This window comes from Pieris brassicae, chromosome 10, assembly GCF_905147105.1.
Source record: "Pieris brassicae chromosome 10, ilPieBrab1.1, whole genome shotgun sequence".
In the NCBI taxonomy this organism is placed as follows: domain Eukaryota; kingdom Metazoa; phylum Arthropoda; class Insecta; order Lepidoptera; family Pieridae; genus Pieris; species Pieris brassicae.
The window spans coordinates 256377-281869 of NC_059674.1; the positions used below are offsets into that span (position 1 = coordinate 256377).

General features: G+C 33.4%; 2 protein-coding genes across 3 annotated transcripts; one reads left to right on the forward strand and one right to left on the reverse strand.

The window, feature by feature from the left end:
• The first annotated feature begins 781 nt into the window (after positions 1-781).
• LOC123715394 (zinc transporter 1) lies at positions 782-12990 on the forward strand. Its single transcript, XM_045670385.1, has 8 exons — positions 782-931; positions 4807-5016; positions 6115-6367; positions 6785-6895; positions 7231-7353; positions 8700-8875; positions 9164-9263; positions 10167-12990. Exons 2-8 carry the CDS (start codon positions 4828-4830, stop codon positions 10292-10294), a joined length of 1080 nt encoding a protein of 359 aa, XP_045526341.1. The 5' UTR covers positions 782-931; positions 4807-4827; the 3' UTR covers positions 10295-12990.
• Positions 12991-13439: 449 nt separating this feature from the next.
• LOC123715779 (spondin-1-like) lies at positions 13440-24250 on the reverse strand. 2 transcript variants are annotated; one of them, XM_045671074.1, is made up of 16 exons: positions 24125-24250; positions 22761-22964; positions 21400-21623; positions 20445-20636; positions 20143-20349; positions 19631-19897; positions 19186-19351; positions 18676-18895; positions 18190-18402; positions 17869-17917; positions 17345-17530; positions 16948-17095; positions 15625-15804; positions 15117-15209; positions 14353-14444; positions 13440-13638 (listed from the first exon to the last, which is right to left on the reverse strand). In XM_045671074.1, the coding sequence occupies exons 2-16, from the start codon at positions 22915-22917 to the stop codon at positions 13519-13521; spliced, it is 2514 nt and encodes an 837-aa protein (XP_045527030.1). In that variant the 5' UTR covers positions 22918-22964; positions 24125-24250; the 3' UTR covers positions 13440-13518. The 2 variants fall into 2 exon arrangements, with proteins under 2 accessions (XP_045527030.1, XP_045527029.1); XM_045671073.1 differs by having other exon boundaries at positions 22761-23120; positions 24125-24193.
• Between the last annotated feature and the right edge of the window lie 1243 nt (positions 24251-25493).

A 25493-nucleotide genomic window follows, 5' to 3' on the forward strand; every position in this document is an offset into this window, starting at 1 on the left:
AGTACCTACTTTGAAATACATATTTCCAGACGTGAAGCTGGAAGAGGCTAGCCGTCTATTGGAATTTTATTAACTTTCCGACCTACGTACATCTAGCTGTTTATTGTCATTGAATTTTTTTAAACCTTGACTAGATATAATAACTAGGTCAGTTGATAACTTTTTGCGCATCAAACATTCTTATTGTTAATGTTTAAGAGGGTTTGTGATTTCGATGTGTTTAATTACTGTTCAAAACATTGCGTTCTACACGTTACCCGTTTATTCAAAAATTATTTATTAATATTATCTACTTACAATACTAATAGGTATTACGTATATTGTAGAAGATTTTAATCAATGATGTCCCATAAACCCTAAATGGGACAAAGGCACCTAGAAATGTATTTTAAATAAGTCTAAATTTCTTATGAACAAAATTAGTTATTATGAACACACTAATTGTAATAAAAAACGAGTCATATGGGCTAATCAAATATATATATATTTTTAACTGAAGGGAAATAGCACGACTCACGCGTGTTTTCACGGCCGGTTTATTTTTATCTAACGTAACGGATAACGACAACTAGACATCTCAATCGCGTGTTGTGAATTTTAAATATAAGTATTATTCGTAATATAGTAGAAGGAGAAAGAAGAAGTGGGAAAAGTGAAGTAAATTATTATTAACTCTATGTAAAGGTCTTTAACCTATTTAACACTAGATACGTGTAAACATTATTGCACCTCAATTGGCAAACTTAACGCTTATCGTAACGAGAGGCTCGATAAGAATTGCCCGTGCGCAGACCGTCAGTACCGTGATCGACGCCGGCGCAGCGAGTTAACGCGCCGTCCCATACGAATTATAAACATTGATATGTACGACCTGTGTTTAGTAAACTGTGCTATGAGTATATAGTGTTTGTATCAATTAACCGTTGACAAGGTGAGTGGATTTCAAAATATGTGCAGTTTTACAAAGGTCGTTGACTCGCGAATTGTTTATTTATATTTCATCTAAAAACAAAATCTAGCTCGTGTCGATGTATCAGCGCGTGCGCAACCAACCGTTTCTGACAATTCGGTTTTAATTTCACTCTCCGTAGGTGGTATTATATTAGAACTTTCTTTTCTTTTCACTGCGGAAGAATGGTTCTTCCATGTTGCGAATGTATCACTATCATATTTCATCTCGACCTTAAGTTACTATTTATTAATTAGAAAAACATAGTAATTAAATTAAAACATAATCTATAACAAATGTAAATGATTAGTGCATAATCAGCAAATAATATCTTAAACTTAACTTAATTAGAAAGGAGTTGAACAAACAACAGCGTTTTCGTTTCGTTTGATATTTACACTTTATATCTGATAATTACCATATTAATTAAATTTATTTAGAATATTTTTTTCGCATAATTTAAATCGAGAAAAGAGAATATTATCTTGTATATCTTTGCTAATATAAAATATGCTAACACAAATTTTCGTTTGTATTTATTAAAGGTCATCACATCATATATAATGCTATATCTACAATATATGTTACAAGCTATATTTTCTAAAATACATGACAATAACGATAAATATTAATTTAAGTCTAAATTGTTGAAGCCTTTGGAGTTACTGTTCTGTATTTGACCATTTACCAATTCGTATAAGAACGTAACACCGGCTAGATTCATAACAATTGTATATTTTTACATAAAAGGTAACGCAAAAGTGCATATTTAAATAAAATTATTACAATATTGTAATTTACACTTAATAAATTACTGTAAAATGTAAATCAATAAAATATGATTCATGTTTGATATATGATTAAATGGATAAAAAGGTTTTGTTGCCGACAGACGTCGCTTGTCAGCTGATTATGGTAAAAATATCTATGATCCAGCGCATCTTGTTTTTTTTTAGTCGTGTACAGTAAAAAATATTAATGAATTATGTCTTGACTGCAATATAATTAATTACTATCTAGTCTGATTTAAGACTAATAAGTAATTTGAGTCTAATCTCTTGTTTTAAAATAAGATGTACCAAAACGGCCATTTAATAAAATTTTACTCATTTCTTTTCATATATTATTTATAATAAAAACTTTTCTTAATAAAAATAATCCACTGGCACTAGCACCAGCTTATAGTAGCAATGCATACAATAAGAAAATAAATTTACTCTAGTACTAACTTTTTTTTATTTCCGCGTTGTTCGTCGTTACACAACTAGAACGTACTGAACGAATAATGTTTTTTGCCTATCAAAGCAATTGCGATACAACTCCACTTATAGTACATCATGAAATGAGAGTTTTTTGGCAGTGTGACATAAGTGATCATGGGCGAAGTCACTCATTAATATCGTGAGACGCCTGCTTGTTTGTGCTGTTCCAAAAAAAGTTAATATAATTTATGCTTAAATGCATATATATGTTATATGGTAACACTGATAACAGATAAAGTAATGGTCGTTTATTTACAACAAATATTTGTTATTAGATAATAATATTGGTTATATTCGGAATAATATTTCGTTGTTAACCACTTCCGTTGCGGTAGACCGGTTAGATATCAACGTCGTTAACAGTCTGCAAGTTCTCTTTATTCAGTCTTAACTGCTATCGTAATAGATAAATATAACGTACAACATTTCCTAAAAATTAATCAACATTATCATAGTGTTTTATCTCAAATAGATTCACCGTACAAATTCTATTACGTGAAACAGACAGACGTGAATCGGATACCCGGATACCCAGGTGTTAGTCAAATAGATTTGGGAATATGTTTACATAATGGATTTAAGCAGGGATTCATTCACAAGTCAAAATTGTTACGCGCTAAAGATCGTGTGAATTATTTCGAATAACATAATGTTGGCGATAATATCTTATGATAAATAAACACTTGTTAAACGAATTTTAAACACTATGTTATCGTTACTTTACGATTACGAACTGTTTGACACTTAACAGACCATGAAACTATTTTAAACAAAAATAAAACGTACATAATATTTTTAAATAAAAAAAATGATAGAATTGCAAATTTGTTTAACAAGGTTTGCGTTTTGGTTTAAATAAAGTAGACGTTGACATTGTATGTTCATACTGGTTTTACGTCTGCTTTCAATTGCCGGAGATTGTCTATTATGAACTTGAATACTTCCTTCGTAAACCAATATCGCTTGTATATGTACCTTATAAATGAATATGTGCTAAGTAAAAATGTTAGTTAAGAAATCAGACAAGAGACGACCGTAAAGCTTCATTACTGGACATGTGGCGCCAAAACCCTTGGTTGAGTCCAAGGCCTCAAATTTCTGTGTCTGTTGTCCACATGATCGGTCTTCTGGCACACGCCACTTTTTGAAAGCTAAGAGATGAGAATCGCTCGAGACACCTAAGACTTGGTGAGAGTCTACAAATCTATATATCAGTTCCGTAATCTATATTTTAACTAGTAGGTATATATACTACTATATATGAATATATATACTAGTTAATATACGAGTAGTTAGATTAAGGTATACTTTTGTTAACAAATGATATATAAATTTATTTAATCATAAATAATTTCTTTTTCAATTTTTGGGGAAAAACTCAACGTACACACGGCCATTATTATAATTTCGATTTCCGTCTGACCCGATTAACCTTTTTAAATATAATCTATGTCAATGTGTGTCAAAATAGATGTTGGTAGTTATGCAATAAATAAATTCTAGAGTCGTAAGGACACCGTATAAGGACGAATTCGGCAATGTTCCCTATTACGTGTGACACATAACAAATGTTGTATAACGAATGACGAACATTTAAGAAAACACTTATTTACATATAACAATGGATTCTTTTATGAATATTTATGTATTATAGTTGTATTATCCTAAGTATTTGCTTCTCAAATTTGAAGTCATGAGTTCGAAGTAAAGGAGTTTTCTTTCCATGTACGTATTTAACAGTTTCTCATATGCTGAAGAACGTCTTGTGACAGAAATGGCAATATAGTAATATGGTCAATGATAAAGACGTATTGTATGTTTTTCTTATGCGTATAAAGTCAAAGTGAAAATCATATATTTATTTAATGTACACTTATGAACGTTAAAAATGAAATACTTAATAAACGCCTCTAGTTTTACATTTACTGCCAGTTCTCAAATGAAGAGTGTAAACAGAACAGAAGAACTGGTAAAAACTCTCCGCCACTCTTTTTAATCGCCAAGTTTTTTTATTTTACACAATGATTGTAACTAACTGTAACCATTACACCATGTTCCACATGACTTATTAAAATTAACAGTTAATAATAATAATAAAATAAATTAAAAACAAAGATTTGTCCTCTATCAGCAGGAGGCATGGTGAAATAAGAGCAGGCACTTACATTCTCGTGGGAACTACACGCAAATACATAGTCAAAAATAACTAACATCACCGCATACACGAATTCAAATACGACCACTCACCACAAGTAGCACCCGTAACCCTAATACCTAACAATAACCCTGGGGTAACAAAATTTTATTTAAAAAAAGATAATTTAATCATTTATTGAGTACAAAAGTACTATTATTTCCCATTTTCCCTGTTCTAAGACAAATATATTGTGATCTAAGATTTAAATCAGAATATTCTCTGTGTCACCCCAAAAATTTTCAAGTCGTCAGTCATCTTTGAGAAACAGCGTTTGAAACAGAACTTTTAAAATTATCGACAACATTCCTTAAAATCGTTAATATTCTTGCCTATGTTTTATTATTGACAGAATCCGATCACCTCACATATACACTCTCTTAAAACTAAACTTTTTCCAGCTGATCTAATAGGAGGCCACAATGGCAATGAAGGAATATCTCCAATGGTTGCCACCTCCTCGTTCTCTGCTGGCGCTCTTGTTGGCTGTGACTGGCTTCAGTGGGCGTTTATTTGCAGCTCACGTCGCACATTCACCAACATTACTTGTGGACGCCTGCCATTCCTTATGTCGACTTATCGGTCTTATCACAACTCTATTAGCTTTTAAGGTAAGCGTAGAATGAGTGTTAATAACGAAATGTTCAAGACCGCTTGACGTATAAAATATTTGTCAGAATTTACACTTACAAGCGTCAGCTAAGAACGAATCAACAACAACAACAGCTAGTAATTTATAAAGATAAACGACTTCTAAATATAACAAAAACAAGCTGAAAAAATTCTGCCAGAAATTTGCACCAAAGGTTACGCGGGTCTCACCAGCCAGCGGGCTCCAACTCGTTCATAAATATCATGAGGATATTTCTGGAGTAGTTGTGGCCCGGGCCCGATGGGAGATGCAAAGCCTTTACAGCATTTGACCCCCCCCCCCTTCTGACTAGCTTCTCGGCCCCATCTTGATCGCGTGCCTATTAAGCTACTATATTACGACCATATTATTATAACATATATGGTATCATATCAAGGCAGCAATTAAAATAACCGAAATATTCTGTAAGCTAAATTGGGAAATTTCACCCAATTTAATAGGCTGCACTGGATGTTTTGTATTTTCGTTTCATATATTTGAAAATATAACTGCACGGTAATGCTTCAGTTGTTATCAAACTGTAAAATTGTAGTTTCTGAACAATCCGAATATTTTATTGTATAAAATTGCTACACGAAGGTTATTTTTTTAATCTTTACAATTATAAAGAATATGTAAGTAAATAATTAGTTTTTATAGATTTTACCAAGGTTAGGCCTATATTACCTGATCGTTTGAATGTAGGCATTTTCTAATGGCGTTACTTAGAGCGAACTTTATTTTAATAATAAGCATGCGAGGATGTAGGGGCTGTACTCCTTTACTAAAGAGGATAGCACAATAGTTTTGGTCTGTTTCATTAATCATTTTAAGCAAGGTTTTTTCCCTATTTAATCCCGAATCAAATATTGTTTCACGGAATTCAGACGTCCCTAATCCTCCGCGTTACCATGTGCGATAAATATTTAACCACGATAATAATAAAAGTCATATTTATGTGTAAATATATGTAAATATGTAGTTCAACGTTTCAAATTTGTATTACTCACTCAGCAACAGAAACATATGGGATCAGACTTCAAAAATATCATAGTTAACTTTAAACATATTTTTATAGTATGAACGAGCTGACGAAGGAACTGGACGTGAAGGCCGTCTCCGGAACACATTCGGTTGGGCCAGAATCGAAGTCCTCGGAAGACTTTCGGTGCACGTTCTCTTCGCGTCGTTTTCCCTTGCCTTAGTAGTGAACGCGCTGCAGCTGGGCGTGCATTCGTCTCATGTTCAGCCTCCAAGATATCCCAGGGTCATTTTGGGAAGTGGTGTGATAGGTCTACTGCTGAATGCCATCAACTATCTTCTCCTCGCGGGTTAGCTACTTTACTAATAATACAGTAACATATATTATTAAAAAAATATTACACAATACGACCTTGAGTTGTGAGTTTGTTCCATATAAATAAAGTCTGCTTAAAATAATGTAAAGAAATGTAAAAGGCCTTTGTTTAAGTTGGTAAAAAAGCAGTACCGCTTTCCATTTGAAGTGAGCTTACCCACCGCAAAGAAATGAAATGACATAATAACTACTAACAAGTGAAATTCTATTTGTGACATACTAACATACTTATAATATTTACTTTTCTTTTAAATATTAGTTTAGATTTGACTTAATTGAATATTTGCAATTTTTGAACGTCATTGTACCTATTTAATATCAAGATGTTATTTATTTTTCGTCAATAAATAAAGAAAAACACGTAATTCTTAATAATCTCAATTATTGACAGGACGAGAACTAAGTTACAGTAGAAGACTCAGTGTGACAGAGAGTGGGGGAGTGGTTCTCAAATCGGGATCAAGGGAGCCTGTACTTGCGCATGCACCGAGTGATATTACAAGTATGTATCTATCATCGGAGTTATTCAGCCAATAAGTATACTGTTTAATTATAAAAGTACACAAAACTGGGCCCTGTGGTTAACAACATTCGACAAATTAAAAAAAACAGTCAAGCGACTTTTGTTTCATATTCCTGGGGATCGGCTTAATCTATATATAAAAATTCGTGAAAAATCAGTTATGATGAGCGTAAATGAACAAAATCTTTCTTAATCTTTTAAGACGCGTGGATTTTGCTGATTCAATCATACCGTAAATGTAGGATAGTTTGAGGTTTCCCATATACTTAACTATTGTTCACGAAATATATTGACTTTTATATGATTTCGTAAAGGTAGCTTGTGTGTGATGGCTGCGGGCTTAACATTGGAATGGGAGCCTAGTGTGGCGGGTGTGGCTGACCCCGCTCTTTCCGCGTGTGCTGCTATGCTTCTTGTCACAATTAATTATCCATTCTGTAAGTATTTATTAATGAGATACAGATAACAGTTTAAGACCTGTCAGTTTTAATGTCACTTATCAGCTTTTTACGTACTAGCAGCAACAAGACCATACATCCAATTGGTGGGAAATACTTGTGGGCAGCTGGTTCGTCATAGTGGTGGTGCGCGGCAAAAACTGCCTTAAAACGCTCAGTTGTTTAACAGTGGCATATCAAAGAAAATGTAATAAAGAATTTGCTTTTGCAATCACCCCCAGTAGTGCTTTTTGTTTATTTTTTGACCGAACAGAAAAAATATTATTTCGCCTAAAATCTAACCTAGGTTCTCCGTCACTAAGTAACAGAAGCGGCCCGTTCTAAATTTGTATAAAACAATTTTAGAACATTTATAGTTGTAGCGCGTAATAGTAAACACAATTGAGAGATGTTTCAACAATTTCGTAACTAAATATTTTTATCACAACATCTTGGTTTACGCGAATACTATACTTGCAAATAAAATTGTTTACAACCCAATGTTTCTACGGTTTTTTAACTATCGTGGTCAGCAAAGACGAAGGTTGTCAGAAGTATTATTAACATCTTCCAGCATTAAAAAGCCATACATGCATCACGTCATACATGTATTTTATGCCGGTTTCATTAATTTAAGTTCATTCACCTCCATTTGTATTAATAATTTTCTCTTGCGTGTTTATCAATTTATCATCTCATTACCATGCCTTATCGTGCTTTATAATCTTTTGAAGCTTAGAAAACGCAAAAAATCTCAGCCTCATTAATCGTCGCGGTCTATTTCAAATCTAGTTGTCGCTTCAATTATTTTGTAACGATTACAATTTGTTTATCAAATTAATTCATAAATAATGTCTCGCATCGACGATATTTTCTATTTCGCCAATACTAGTACCAGTATAACAACTATAGAAGTCAGGATAATCAACGTCTTAAATAATTTTCTAGAATTAATCAAGCGCTCTATTAACTAATACCAACATATCTATTGAACCAACTATATCTATAATAGTATTTTCGTATAATAGTTTTTTCGTATTCAAATTATAATAATGGAGCCAAAACAGGTTTAAACAATTATTACATACATAAAAATATCTTAATAGGAAATTTATTGTACACTATAGCGTTGACCTCAGACAACCAATTAACTATGTCTCATCACATTTTACCCAAAAATAGAATTAACCTATTTTTCTTCTTTTAATGATAACATTTGGATGACGCTAGCCTAGACTAGCCCGATAAGAAAACATGAGTCTTTTCATCAACCACAAGTCCGTCATAAAAACACGTGTCACCGAAATGTTAAGAAATTATATGTTTGATATTGCAATGCTATACAGTGAGATCAGCCGGGCTGGTTCTACTCCAAACTGTACCAGAAGGGCTCGGTGCCTGCGACTTGCGAAGTGCTGCATTGCAGGTGCCGGGAGTCCTCGCCATACACGAGCTGCATGTCTGGCAGCTGCATCGGGATAGATTGGTCGCTACTGCACATATCTGTTATAACTCGGAAGATGTGAGTGTAATGTATTCTTTTAATTGAAGCATTGATTCGTCTCCTGTCGAATTGAGTTTACCCTGTGATGAAATGAGACGGAAATAAAAATATACATTCTTTAATAAATATAAGCATAAAATTGTACACAACAATTTTTCAAATGCTGTCAATATGTTTGAATTATTTAAGACTTCGTTGCAAATAATCAGAGGTTCTCTGCTATCTTTTTTCTGTTTCATTGAGTGGTGCTGAGGCCTGTTATTTAGATTAATTGCAATTTTGTAGTGAGCATTGTTTTATTTCCAGGATTTTCTGAAAAGCTCGAATCAAGTGAGCGATGTATTCAAACGTCATGGAATAAACTTGGTTACATTACAGCCAGAGTTCAGTCTTGCTACAATCACAGGTTTTTATACATATTTTATTTTCCTAATATACACATTTTTGTATTTTGAGTAAAATACTCTAATCCCAATAATCCTTTATGAAATGTATCACTTGAAACATATCAAGCGCTATATCGAAACCTTGCCCTCGTTTATCGTACAAATGTATTATCAATAGGTGCTTGGGAAATGTAAAAGAAGACAAAATAGGTCACATTACTTTGAAGTGGGCAAAGCTTGTACTAGCGATTCAACCTGGATGATCTTACATCGAAATCGTGAATTCAAATAAAAAATGTATTTACTGCTTTCCTCGCTCAACGAATAAAATAATTAAGATTACTTACTACTACTTTGGCTTTTCTACTTTCTTAAAAGTAAATCTCAAATGATTCTAGAAGATTTGTCATACTTAGTGTTACGTAAATGTTAAGAAGAATACCGTAAAACTCGAAAGATCTTCGGGAAACTATCTGTATATAATATATATCTATAACGTAAATTCACCTATTAATATTCATGTAAGACGTAAGTGACATAATTTAAAAAACTGATTAGTCACTGACACTAACTGATTTATCATTTGTAAATTAATCAGCCCTTTACACAGTTCAACCTTTATTACAAGATAACCACAAACCCCAGCCTGAATACAAATCAAACCAAATATACCGTACATTTGGTTGGACTACTGAAACTATAGAACTGAGAAAACTTGTTTATATTATATTAGTTTAATTTATATAATATAGGTTAACTTGTCAGCTTGATTTTTTACTAATTTATATTCCTTGGCAATTGACATTACATTATTTTTTTATTGATAAAACACAAACAAGACGTCAATGAGTAAACTGTTTATTTAAAAAACGTGCTAACTTAAGCAAGGAATTGTGTTTGCATTATTTGTATTATATTTCCAGATTCGGGTGAAGAAAAGAAACTTTTAATAGATTTAGCAAATGCTTCCTGTTCCTGTCCGTGTGCCAAGGAGTGTACAGCGCCGCGCTGTTGTGCGGCGCCGCCAAAGCCTACAATCACACGAATATAGCACTATTTACTACAATAGTTAAGTCACAATCTTGGCTGAACACTATTTTACAACATTTTTGACTCTGAGTTGTCTAAATTCTTAAATTTGATACCGTTATTTGTTTTAATTATAGGAAACATTTTAGATTTACATTGTCTCAAACGAGATATTCGTAATTAAGGTTTGACTTACGTTATTTTATTATTAACCCCGATTTATGTTTTACAAAATGTAAGCCTTTCGTTTTGAAATTCACAAAATAGGATTGATTGATATTACACGATATATGATAAATCACGAACAGAACAATGACACTGAGACGGGATCCAGTACGGGCTATGTTTCATTATTCCCTGTTAAAGGAAGATCAGCCTTCGTAACCTGTTTCGTCCTGTTTCCAGTCTTGTCCACCACATACATTATACACCGCGGTCGCTACGAATATATACATAGTATATATGAAGAAATACATTTTGTATAATATATCTTCGATATGAAATTATCTTTAAAGATAGATGCAGGTTATCTTATAGTGCCAATGATATATCAATATTGTGTTACCAAGTTAGGATCTAATCTTTGAAATACACAAAATATTGTGTAAAATAGAGTTAACTTGTGTGTTCCGTAATTTAGTTTATAGGTAGATTAAGTAAAGCCAAAGACGACTTTCCTACCAGTTGGAAAGTGACATTTTCTATTAATACTAACTTTTACGCTCCAGTTGTTTCGCCGTAACCTACAAGATATTCAAGTTTAGCATTCGTGATACAGAAAAATATTAACACTGTATAAATTTAAGGATAATATAGTTGATAATACTATTATTTGTAAATTCAATCGCGTCCTACAACTATCCACTGCGATGAACTGAACATACATTTATTTATTCAAAATTAGAAGTGGAAAATACAGGTCCAAGGTTTTTAGTAAACCGATTTAAAAGCTAGGCTATACACTTTAGGTAGGTGAATATTTTTAGCTGATAATAATATTGTTTAACATTTACACTACTTGAATTTCTGTTAAAACTCCTAATAATAATACATTTTTATATTTAACACACACTATAAAATACAATAAAATCGTATTCTGGTCTCTCAAACACCTCGTCTGCTGCTTTTGGTCGGGCCCTTCTTTTTTTGTTTACGGTTTTGAGTCCGAAGATATTTGAATCGGAGATGTATGCTCCCTTTCTTCACCATAACCGAAGCAACTACGTCTAGACATTTTGAAATTATTAAATTTAAACTGAGAGTTCTCTCAGTGAGTGTTCACTAAAAACGCGTGCGTTTTGAGCGGATGAAGTTAACAATAATTTGAGCTTTATTAAGAGGACTGGGTGTTAAAGACTATAACATCAAGCTTTTCCTATTAATTGAAAAGCTGCTCGGTAGGTACGATAATAACGTCATCTACGTCTACGACGTCGTCAGCAATAGTCATCCTCAAATCTAATGGAGTAAAAGACCTTACAATACAATAAACGATAAACTGATAAAAATTAATGAACAATCGTATGACAAAGAAGCGATTGTTGCATCAAATGGATTATTGTTATCTTACAATGCCTTTTATTCTCAGAGGTCACATTCATTTTAACCGTTAGTGCAAAAGTCGATGAACTTTAAAAGCTCACCCGAAGTTCCCGAACACTTCGTTGAATATACTTTATAAAATCTTACGCTGATCTTTGAATTGGAAAATTATTTTTGTCTAATAGTCTTTTGATCAACACGAATCATCACAGATTAACGCGACTATAACTAGTTGAAAGGCTAATTTATAGTAAAGCAAAAAAAATAAAGTGAACTTGTTAACAAAGACCTTCTTTATATACCGCGTCAAACGAATGGTGACGAACGGCCAAAAAACTATATTAAAAGTAAGAAAAGTATGGAGTAAAATGTATAAATTTTTTAGAGCTTCTCGAATCTTTTGAGAAGCAGTTTTTTGCTAGCGAGGCTCTAAAATTTAAAAATATAAGACTAAAAACGTGTATTGCGATAGTGGTACAGTATATTGAACCCTTTTTAAATATTACTTTTTAACAATAATATTCTGCTACAGGCTTCTTTGCTTCTACAGCTATCATAATTTAAATTTATGGCAATGATATTAGATCACGCTCTGGTGATCCATACGATCGATTATTGTACTCTGTGTTGGGTCACGCCGTTTGCAATATTTGTATCCAGAGTATTGTTGAACCCCACGTGAATTTGTTTAAGCTTGCCCGTTTTAAGTAATATTGTTAAGAATGTTATTTATTTGTGCTAATTGCGATGTACAAGTCTCAAAAATTTTATTGAAAGATATCAAATTAAATATTTAATTTAATACATATTTCAATAGGCTTACTAATCATTAATTTTTCACTCCTAGACTTTTAGAAGTCTGGAAATGCGTTTGGATCCAAAATCTGACATACCAGCCGTAATTGCCCTTTGCAATTGTTATTACAGATTTTTTATTGAAAAATATAAATTTGTGGATACGCAAATTGGTTTATTCTAGTTACTGTACATCACAATAAGCACCAATCTGTTGCATTTTGTGCGTTGTTCAATTAGTACGTAAGTCATGTTATCATAATGAAATGTCTGGCGATGTAACTGTGATGTTCCTAAGAGTATTATTATAGATATTATAATATCGCTAGAATTAGGAACAAGTGATAAGTTAATATTTTAACACGTAATGTACAAATTAATAAACACTATTTTTTAATGTCAAATCTTGTTTTTATTGTGTTTTGTCAAATCTTGTTTAATGTCCATGGGAGGTATGCAACATCACGTTTTGATAGGGATTGTTGAAAAGCAATTCAATTTGTATAATAATGTAATCAAGGCGCGTTATTTCCGTTAAAGAACAGTAACTTAAATAGCTATTAAAAGTATTGTACCTACCGTCTTTTATAGAAAAATAAGCATTATTGCTTATTTACATAGTTATCTATATAATTGCAAATTAGAGTTCCTGTGATGAATAGTATCATAAGGTTTCTTCAAGAACGCATTATGTAAGGGTAATTCAAAGTCGAGACAACAATTTAGACATACGGGAGTCTCAACTGGAGTTTTACCATAAGAACACTCTAAGAAACTCTGGTTTTTTTTATATATTTGAATAGAGTGATTAACACACAGATCAGCTTTCTCAAACCCTTTATTTCATTAAATATAATAAAACATTAACGCAGCTTTCGCTTAGTATCAATACAAGAGATTAAAATAGAACTATTCGTCTTCACCGTAGGTGTGGGTCAACGTGCTATTCGAGGCTCTACAATGTCTCGGTCTACAAATACGACTCTTTAATACTTTTTGGCACGGCTTTCCGATGCCAGATGCAAAATGCTGAAACAAAGATACACGCTTAATAAACATAACACACATTCAATATGTCTAGGTACTAAAAATATTTTAAATTGCAGTTATAGTTCTGGCTCTAATGTTTTTGGCTCATATAATATGAGTTTGATTCGTCAGGAACTACTGATTTGGTTTAGAACATTACTTTCTGTGGATTGCAACCAAAAAGTCGACGGCGTGTGTCAGGAGGCTGAGCACCTACTTGCCTACCAGATTAACAAATTTTCAAGAAACAAATACACAAAATCTGTAGTCCAAACCTAAAATAGGTTGTAGTATTTTAATTTTTTTTATCGAGGAAGGCCTATAAAGCTTTATATGAAAGTTATAAATAAACTACATAACAATGTTAAAATGTAGATCTAGATCATTAATAAACTGCCAAATATTTAAATTATAAATTAATCCCAATTTAAGATCGCCAGCCGATCATTATTCATTAGTTCATTTTAGTACGTTTATTTGTAGTTTAAAGTTAAAACTATCTAACCCGTTTCTGCCCGTAGCCACATATCCTGTTTAACACTTTAATGTTTACTCATTTATTCTAACCATCTACCTGCCGCAAAACCTCCGAAATCTTATTCTTTTACGATACAAATATCTAAAATGTTCAGCCTAAATGAGGCCCAAACTCCAATCTGCTCTATGAAACCCCTTTTCAAAGCGTGTGATGCAGCTATTAGTACTACTACTTACTCGTACAAGTCTATAGTTGAGTTTGATAGCATATTCACAGTCCCCGAGGCACTCGGACCAACCAAGCCACGGTTCCATCTCGCAACTCACATCTTCGGACCGCCGTTACCACCGGTAAACACAAATATAAAAATAATACTCAAACGAATCGAACATTTTTAAAACTCATAAATTGATATATTTCAAAAAGTAACTTTTATATTTTATTTCTGGGTTTGTCATTGATAGTAATCACGTGCTTCATGCCTTCCACTCAGCACTTATTGTTACTGGCAATCCAATAAAGTATCTCCGGAAAATATACAAAACTGAGACTGAAACCTTTATATTTGATATGTTAATAATTTAGCAAATCGTGCGTTTAGTGTGTACACACAGACACATTACAACATTAATTTATACAAGTAAATATACTAATATACCCTTATTAATTAATTGTATATTACAATAGTAAAAAAACAACACAGTACAACAGCAGGCAAGGAACAGGAGACTTTTTAAAAATACAGATATTAAAATTGTTCTAAAAGTTAAATAAATAAATAGAAGTAATTTGATACATAACACAAAAATGCCTACGATATAAATGTATTGGTTTTTTTTTATACAATAAACAAAAAGCGCCTGTGAAATTAATTATCTAATCCACACAGACTGACCCGCGAAAGAGTTCAGCAAGGATAAGCTGCTAAATGTTCTGTTAAATGCAGTTGTCATAGATCTTGGAAAAGTTGCGAATTATTTATTTGTCAATATTAACTCACCAACTCGCGGAGAATCGTTTGACAAGACTTCATTATCAATAGCAGGAGGCGTCGCTTTTAGCTTTTTGGTGCTCGCCTCTGCGACTGGAAAAACTGGCCAATACCAAATATAGTAACTATTTAGGGTTTATAGTGTTAAGAGTGAGTTAGTTAAGTGTTGTCAGTTACGAATATACACTGGCTATAAATGATTATTATATAACCGTAATATAAAGATGTTTGAGCATTTCGGCGTAAAAAAAAATAAAAAAATGATTAAACTTATTTTGTCAGCTGATTTTCAGTTGTAGATCTAATAGAATGCTATCCTATATACACAATATATATCACAAAGAATAGAAAAAAATTATAACGTTGAATTCATAACCGCCTCCTTCAATTTTTTTCAGTCCGTTAAAAATAAGTATTGTCAGGATTATTAGAGTTTATTTCATACATATATTAATAAATGCCTGAAGAAAAGGAGAATCCATTATATATATAATATAATACCTAATATATTCCTTACCTGCAGATATATTTTTCCCAGCACACGCTCGATCGCAAGTCTGCTTGTCTCGGAAGTTGTTTGCATTCCCACCACACCCTGTAAATCCAAACGGCTCGCAAACTCCAGTAGAGTTGTCGTAGAACCATCTCTCTTCGTACAAACGGCACGGACCCACAGACATAGGCAGTGTGCATACCTCTGAGAATAATGAGAAAAATTATAAGAAACGAGCAGAGGTGCAGTATTGGTTCGATTCCCGGCTGTGTACCAATGGACTTTCTTGCTATGTGCGCATTTAACATTCACTCATATGGTCAAGGAGGTTCAGAAGGCTGATCACCTAATTTCCTATTAGACGCTTGCCAAATGATCATCAAACAGATTCAGATACCAGGCAACTGATTATTTTGTTTTTTATTATTTTCCCAAGAGTAAATTTAAATTTATATGTCCGCTCACATCGACCATTCAATCCATATTCATGTTATTAGATTTTATGATTCGCGATGTGTAATGACGCGAATGATGTTATAGTTCCAATAAAATAATAATAGCTTGATTTAGGTTGTTTGATACTTTCATATTTTAAAAGAGTACCGAGAGCTTTTTACGCCGGCTTTTTCTCTCGGCCTACATCCTCTGTTTTTTTTGCTGATGAATAGGGATGGATGTATTTTAAAACAAATATCGCAAATTAATTAGACCTTAGACCAGGCCCTTTTATCAACTAGATAATCGTTCACTTTGTAGTAAGCCTTTTTACACACTTTTCTTTAATACATTTCTTAAATTTATTAAAAGACAGAGATAAAAGAGCGTCTGGGATTTTATTTAAGAAGAGTATTCCTTTTCCCAAAAAAGAATTTCTTACTTTAGACAGTCCCTGTCAGTGCGGGGGAAATGCAGCCTGCGTTTGTTCCGAGTATTAACATTGTGCGTATGTTCTATTCTAGTAAACGTATCTACTAATGACGTGGAATAAGTGACATTTGTAGGTTATGTTCCATAATAAACATATTTTATTTTATTTTTAGGCGCTATTTTATCTTTTCCAATGCGTTCGACTTGAATGTCGTAAAACGAGTTTATTAATTTCTTCAATCCCCAAATGATTTTTAAAATCAATTGAAAGTACGCTTTTTGTATCTAGTATTAAATTACATTTAAATTTAATTTTATAGTAAAACAAGGAAGAGGTTAACATTAATTTAAATATGTTGCCAAATACAATATATTTTTCTATATCCATAATTTTATTTATTTATTATCGAGAGGAGATAAAGCGATGAATGAAGTTTGCAAGTTAAAAGTAAAAAAAAGAATATACAATCTTATATGTACCCTGAGGAACATCAGCGTCGCATGAAGGGTCTTCTCCATCACAAAGTGCCTCCTGCTGAGTCAGAATGTCCTGACAGCGATCCAGGTGCTCTTGTACCAAAAGGTCCACGTTCGGGTTTTCACTCGTCACATTTTCCGATGGTACCGCCTGAAATTGTTGAACTTCCACCTATACATACATACTGGATAGTGTCCAGTAGCAAAATAATATGTGAGTTTTGGAATAATAAATATAAGATATGCAAAAACATAGAAAGTCAAAATGTGGACGTTACTATCAAAACTTTATAAAACTTTGTGCCTTGAACGAAACATGAAACATTAATTATTTACAATGCAAGATGCAACTATTACTGATCAAAAACTCCTTAAAAACACCAATATGAGTAAACTTTACCAAATTCTGAAAATGAGCAAACAGTTTATTCCAATCGGCGAGCAGTCTCTTCGTGAGCAGGCCTTGTACGCGCGGGTCCTTCGAGATATAAAGACGTGTACGAATACGACGACCGCGGCCGCACTTTGCGGAACAAGGGGACCATGAACCCCAACTTGTCACCCCGCATTCGCCGCGAGGATTGTCCTATAAATATTTATATACTCCAGTAAGGAAAAAAATTGTCCAACATAATTGCATATATTCACAAATAGATGTTGACTTGATGATTGACCGAACTATCTGTTTTAAGTTTTTACATACTTCTGCCAGTTCTTCTTGCCCGCTCTACGACGTTGACTTACGAGCTGGTAGTAAATTTAGAATCAATTTAACATCTTTTCTGTTAACGTTCATAAGTGAACTTGGTTACCTATATGTTTTTTCAATCAGTCCGTTACTATAGCAAGTCATTCTTTATTTTAATAACAAGAGATTAACATTGTCCCTCTCTGTTTACAATTTAGTAGATATATAATACTTACAATATAGAACCAATCGAAGTTTGTGGAATTTGCAAAAGCGCTCGGTGCTCTGGAATTCAAATCATAACAATATATCAATGTATCTTTCGTTCGCTTAAAAAATTTACTTTATAAAACTTAATGTTTCTAGGAAAATCCTCTATCCTCCTGGAAACCGCATCAAAAACTTTAAGTCGTTTTTTATATATATCGCATAACACACAGCTTTATAATATATAGTGATAAACTTTATTTAAAAGCCGGCCAATGTTTTCGATAAACCCTGATAGGAATCGACTACTTCTGAAGGTTACTACGTTACACGTATAATTAATTTCTTACTTAAAGCACGGTCCAGCTTCACAAGGCATAGCCTGGCTGAGGACCGTTCGGGCCTTGAAACCAACATGGCAGCGTTTGTAGGCACGCGAGACTAAATAGTGCCTGGTTCTGGCTCTAACTCCACACCCTTCACAGGGGGACCACTCGGACCAAGAGGACACTGCACACGGTCCACTGGATTCGGCTGGATCTGGCTCGTATTCTGACTGCACTCTAAAAAGGTAAATTATATTTTTTTATATAAATTGTCTCGGCACGAAGACAACATTTAACATTACGATCTAGCCTAACTTAAGACTAATAAGTAATATAAAACTAACCTTATTTGCTAAAATGGTTATGTAACCATAATAAGGTGTCCAACAACAGTAGTTAAAATCTTTATTAAACGAATTGAACCGTAACCAAATAAATAAATATAATAAATATATATCCATCTTCAAGTTATATAGCGCACTATGTGGGTAAAGCAATATAATCATTTACCGGCAATGTAACCTAGGTCCACGACAAGGTTGGTAATCAGTGAGTGGAGTTCTACAGGCGTCTGCCTTGGCCCGAGCAGGCCACATGTAGTCCCTCTGACGAGCTGCACGCCCCTCGCCACATGTCACGCTACACGGACCCCAAGAGCCCCAAGATAGGGTCGCACATGACCCGCCACCGGTACGTATTGATGCATCAATGGTTTGCTGGTTGCCAGGATCTGGATAAATATTTATAAACTTTAGGATCAGTATTTGTTCGTGTTTTAGATGACAGTTCGAACGATAAAATCACTACATCTAACTATTTCTCTAATAGAATTTATGTCGGTCATTATCATGTCAGAAGTTAACTAATATAGAGAAATAATGGAACAATGATCAACTCCCGTTTTCAATAAAGCTGGATTATCCGAGAGAGAGGAGAGTTGAAACCCGTTCAAGTGCCCAACACTTCAACGACAAGATTAACAACCAATCGACGAATAATTCATGTAAATTAAATGAATACCTGAAGATTCGCAGCTCTTTTCATACAAGCGCAGTCGATTAAGCCTGAGTCGAGCAAAAGGCCTCATTTCTCCCGAGGAGGTAAAAAATGGCGAGCGAGAATCTTTAGGCCACTCGGGTCTCAGAGCGCGAACTGGAGCTGGCGGCACAGTCGGGTTGCGACGGGACTATAAAGTCAAGAAAACTGTCTTTTTACGCTATATAACGGAAAAGTTTGCGTAAACTCCTGTGTAACTAAGCCACCCTAGTTCCTTCCAGAAGCACAGGCGGCTCCTAGGCACTTCGCAAGCTTCTCGGACCGACCACCTTCACTGCTCCGAGGATTATTAGAATCTCTTTTTCTATATTTACAGCATGACAATTTTTAAGTTTTTGTTTCAAGAGATTTTGCACAAACCAATAGGAATAGAAAGTTTAATCTATATGGATATATAAACTTTACATACCATGTAACTTATACCACTATCAGTTCCAGTATCATAAGGATAAAGTGGTAAGACAGCCGATCTTCTCCAAGTACAGTTCAAGTTGCATAACTCCAATGCGGAAATACCAAGAATCCAATCCGGAGATGGCGCCAGTTTCGAGGCCAAAGATACTAGATGATGTTTCGCATCCACCCTGAATACTGCAAAGGTGGTGGGAATACCAGAACCGGCCACTTGTTGCCATGAAATGCCGCGGGCCTTGATAATTGTCCGTATATGATCGCTCTGAAAAATTATTTTGGAGTGAGGATTATCCATCGCAACACCAAAGATATCAAATGTTAAAATACAAGTTATAGTACATATTTGACGATTATGTACGCTCTATTTTTTAAGTAACTTAAACAGTTGGAAAACTAACTAAGAAGTAATTATAACTTAAATACTTGATAGCCCATGCCCCACTTCAAATATGGTTTACACTTTTTTCTTTCTTAATGCGTTACGTGCTCGAATCTATAAAATATTACCTCTGATTTCAACTCCTTTTCAAGGGTAGTGGTTGTACCATCATCAGCTAACTTTCTTAATCCAGCTGTAGCCACTCTTCCCTCTTGCCAAACTCTAAATTGGGCCGTATGCGAGGCACCTATAACGTCGCTGAAATGCGCCCGCGCTGATTCTGGAGGGAATTCTCTAGGGTGAGTGTTCCGAGACCACAGACCCTCGAATGTTACCTGTGTTAATTTAATTGCCATTAATTAGGCTACCAAAACGATTTTTTATGTTATTTTGGTTTAAACGCTAAAACACTTAATATTTCTGAAATTACCTCATATTTAGCCTCATCACAAGCGCAACAAGGCTCCACAATAGGCGGTTGTCGATCAGGCGCAGTAGGAATGGCAGGCGCAGGACACAATTTGCGTGCGAGAATTGATACCGTAGTGGAATCAAGATGAAAAGCGCGCGCGCACAAACGTACACAGCTCTCAGGTGTACTTGACGGGGCGTTCCATATCACCTAAGAAATGTGTTATAAATCCGAATTTACCATCTATTTTCATACACAACTCAAGACAATATACTCCGCGTAATTCTATGCTTAATCTATATCGGCAATGTTCCATCTAGAATGTTTCTTTGTGTTAAACACCTTCAATGCGTTGGCGCTAGAACAAGTTCTCTATTCAGTCCGTATCAGATCATGCATACTCATCGCATTTAAATTTTTTTTGAGCTAAGTCTATTTAGCTACTGTCGCCCTATTCGCCCGTTCTATTGAACATTCCAGAAGTAATGGACATTTTTCAAAATTGCTGATCTTATGGGAAAATAGTACCGCATATAACAGATGTTATGCTAGTGATGGGGTATACTCCTAAAAAGAGTATCAACCAATCAGTCAAGTTTATCAACAAAAACTAAACTAAAAACATACTATATATTTTCCTTAAACAAAAACAATATTATGAATGAAAAAATTTCTTCTTAAATACCTACTTTACATAAGACTAGTATTAGCTTAAAACAATACGAACTTTATTTTCTAAATATTATAATTTTCACCTTCTATATCTTTATTGCTTTACTCACATAAAGCTTCTTTAGTGATCGCTTCAATATTTTTCGTATTTTGCGTGCCGTTTTAAAAATGAATGTTGTGTGAAATGAACGCATTGAAAGTGTTAAAAGCTTGTCATTAATTATTTAAACTTACTATCAACATATTAGTAACATTGTAATTGCGATAGCGTAACTCTTTAAGCGTTAAACTAATGTTTAACCTGAATTTCTGTCTTTGGATGAGAGGTAGCGTTATCCACTGCCGGCTTGCACAATTCGTGAGGCTTAGTCTGGGCATCATACGCCTGGAAGGTCCCAGGTGATCCACTCACAGTGACATTGGTAGTATTGGAACTAGTATTTAAATTATGATCTAATTCCGCCCAAATTATGAAGCCTATGAAAGGGGCCGGGCCTTGTCCGCTGTCTACGCCTTGAAGCGATACTGAAAATACAATAAAAAAATACTTGAGCGTCACTTGAAAAATAGGAATTCAGTAAGTGCAGTATCGTTACTTTAAAACTTTTTATAATATCTAGGTGGTAACGAAAACAGAAGATAGCGTTATGTTTATTTTACCAGGCATCTGTACTACGTCTACCTTTAGTTAAACCGAATTGTCTCTCATGAAATAGTTTATTTAATCTAAAATGTGAAAGTAATTGATTATGAATATTTTTTTCAAATATTTTACTTAAAGTTGGTTAAATTGATATAGGGCGGAAATTCGTGGGGTCCGATTTGTCACTAGACCTTAATAAAGGAATAATTTTACTATATTTCATAAGAATGGGAAAACCCCCATAAGGAGAAATATTTCTAATTATTGTTACTACTACAGCTACTGGCATGCTCCATAGATCTTCTGTTTTCTTCTTATTTAACTATTTAAATGCCTTTATATAGAATCCGTGCTAATTTTATGAAAATCAAATGTACTACTATTTTTATTTGTGCTAGACGTTAAAAGTGAAATCGCGAATTGCGTAGATGGATGGTCAGTTTACTAGTGATTCTTGCAGGAATTTCAGAGAAAAAGCATTCCTCAGCATTTGCGATCGCTGCATTAAATGAAGTTTTACCAGTTTCCTGATAAAAAATTTTTATTTTTATTTTATTACTTAAATAATTTGTCTTTGGTATATTACAAACTTTGATAAATATTTTCTGACATAGTTTATAAACGCCTGGTCGGTAGAAATAGACTTTACTAATATAGATAATAATTATTTTTCTACTAACGTAACCTGGTGTAGCCCAATCACAGAACTTTACAGCTAAAAGAAATAGATTTTTGTTTAAATATTCTAGCAAATTCTATATTTATTTGTTGACATCAATATTCGTATTGTTCATTAGAATTTTTGAGAAACTTTTATTCTTAATATTATTTTCAAAAACCTTTAAACCATTGTCCGTTATTAGCCTAAAATAATTTGTATGCCTATGGCGCTCAACAATTATGTGAATCTACCCAGTTAACAATACATTTTTCATGTACTAATGTTCCTGATCCTAGTTGATTCAAAGAAATCAGTTTCAGTTTTATCTCACAGATTTAGTAAGAATTTTTTTTATTACCTGAATAAAGTTCTCCAGGAAGAAATAAGTCGGGGTCACCAGCGACTGCCATCTTGTAGTGGGAGTCAGCCGGCTGCGCGTGTGGTGGAGATCGCTCACACAACTCGGACATAATTATACCACAAAACACCAAAGTCACGAATGCCAGAAGATGCATTTTGTTTAAATTATATATTAACTATTACTTGGTTAATATATATCTTACTAGAAATATATTATGATAATTTTAATTTCTATTAAGATAATATTTATTATTTACGTGGCCATATGGACAATAGTACAAACATACTGCCCTCAAACATATTGCCAAACTTGAGTGTTCTCAGTAACGGTTAGGTTGAAGATTAGATCAACACAGAGCTATGGAAATAAATATACTAAATTTAAAGGTACACGAAGTAAAAATGTTCACAATGTTCACAAAACAATGTTCCATCACAAGCTCTGAAATGAATGCCTATGGGCTGGTCACGTATGTGTGTGGTGGATATTAAAGATCACAATGGAAGGGATTAGAAGAGTGGGCCAAAAAGGGCTGATGGCAAAGATATAATCGTCTGGAAAGGCTGGGTTGGTTGGAGGAAACCTTTACCCAAGAGGGGTCCATATCCCTAGGTGACTAACATTTTACAACTAACATTTACCTATAATTACTAACAATTGTAATAGGAATTATATATAAAAATTCATGTCATGAAATAATTAAAAATAATAATGGGGTAAAAATCTGCGGTTATAAATATTTTATGCGTTTGTAATTAAATTACTTGTTTATATTAAAATCATGAACATCGTGTTACTAGTGGACTTGATAATACATTACGAAAAAAACATATATTTGCTAACTACGCTTACTGAATTTTCATAACTTTATTTCTAAGCTCGCACCGTTGCGCTACATAAGTTTTTAATTAAATGCTTGAAGCGCCAGCAGGAAGTAGAAAATAGCTTTCTCTTAACTTAATCAATTTAATTTTAACTTTAAAGTTGAATTTTTTATAGGTTTTCTAGTAGCTCGCCCTTCATTTCTTTGTCTCAAAAAGCTTTTGTTGCTAAAAAAATTACCATTTTAATAGGTATACCATAAAAAAAATTAAGTAATAAAAAGCTCTTTACGCACTTTTTTGTTGCAATACCATTTACTCAATTTTAAATTCATATTTACTCTAAAATATATAAAAAAGATATCTACATATACATCCGTCGCATAAAGATGTATCGTATCGTTTTAATATTGGTAATCTGTTAAATTACGCAGTATCTCATTAAAATATACAAGTACAATACATACATAAGCACCCTTCAGGTGTACAAAACGCGGTAATCTAATAATCCAATTACAGGTTATATCGGAGTTCACTGACCTCGCTTCTTCAATTAATTTATCTCAGATGAGGTTTAATGAAAATGCTATTGATTATAGAAAAGTTATTGTAAATTCTCTTTGTTGTAAGGGGATTAAACCGCGAAGCGTCCAACCTCTCTGGTAGACTCCCGCCACGATACTGCGGTCTCACCCTCTCATATTAAATTTACAGGGTATCCGAACCCCGATATATTTACTTCAGTAGATTGAATTGTACTTCGATTTGATTGATTCAATATGAACTGTAGACATAAGTGGAAATGAAAATGTAGTGTGGGGTATTTATACAGGCTCACTTGCTACATTAAACACGATACATTTTATTATTTGTTCCAAAATATCATTGAAGTGAAAATATTGAGCCGCAATTTTCAGTTACACGGTTTCAGAATGAATAGATAAATGTTTTTTTGCAAATATTGCATCTCTCTACTAATCAAGAATTGAATTACATTAATTACCACCTAGTTTTAGGATACATTTTGGAAAAGCTTTTTCTTCGAGAGACACGGACTTGGGCGATGCCTATTTTTTTTAAATTAAGCACAAACACTTAAATTTTTGAATGTATTTCACTGTTTATTTCTTGATACAAGTTATCATCAGATGCGTCAATGGCAAATCAAAATATTTTCTTTCCCAGAAAACAAAAGCGAGGACAGACTAATTAAGCCTAAAACTTACTGTACAACGGATGTTTGAGTAACTATTAAAGAAGGTTGAAAAATGTTGTTATCAAGTGGTCATAAAAATAGGTCGCTTTTTGACCCCGTGCCGACACAGCACTGACGATGGCCCTTAAAATTTGATAGAGTACAATAAAAGGGACATTTTCAAGAGTAAGAAATTTTCTTCAAACGATATTTTTCAATTTATGAAACGTGAATAGGTAAAAATACAATAACTGGCTGTTTCTTACGTCTTGGTTTAGTTGGTTTAAGGGATATAAATGTTTATAATATATAATACTGATGTAAACTATAATATACTATACTTTACCTATATAACTTTTAATTAAATCATCATTGTGAACGAAATAATACAAAAACATTGTAAGTACTAATACGATTTTATTTTGTTATCCAGCGACAAAAACAAATGAATGTCAATGTAGTTTCTATTTATTTTTAAATTGTAATGCACATTAATATAATTGTTCGAATTAGAAATGTGTATGATTAAATACTGATTTCATAATATTAGCTTAATACTATAATGAAGTTTTGAATTTAAAACATCCAACTCTCTGAATACATTACACATTAACAGGTGGTCTGAAAAGTTTAATAGGTTTTTTTACATAATTTGATTGACAACGATTATAGCGGTCATACAATTTTTCGATACCATTTTTATAGTACGTTTTG

Bases quoted from the DNA above. Each gene is read 5' to 3' on its own strand.
- LOC123715394 (XM_045670385.1), top strand. From the start codon at position 4,828: ATGGCAATGAAGGAATATCTCCAATGGTTGCCACCTCCTCGTTCTCTG. The intron at 7,354-8,699 runs GTAAGTATTTAT...AATGCTATACAG, and splicing joins CACAATTAATTATCCATTCT to TGAGATCAGCCGGGCTGGTT. The intron at 8,876-9,163 runs GTGAGTGTAATG...TTTTATTTCCAG, and splicing joins TCTGTTATAACTCGGAAGAT to GATTTTCTGAAAAGCTCGAA.
- LOC123715779 (XM_045671074.1), bottom strand. From the start codon at position 22,917: ATGCATCTTCTGGCATTCGTGACTTTGGTGTTTTGTGGTATAATTATG. The intron at 20,350-20,444 runs GTAATTTCAGAA...AAATTAACACAG, and splicing joins GTGATGAGGCTAAATATGAG to GTAACATTCGAGGGTCTGTG. The intron at 13,639-14,352 runs GTAAGTAGTAGT...TCTTTGTTTCAG, and splicing joins TCAACTATAGACTTGTACGA to CATTTTGCATCTGGCATCGG.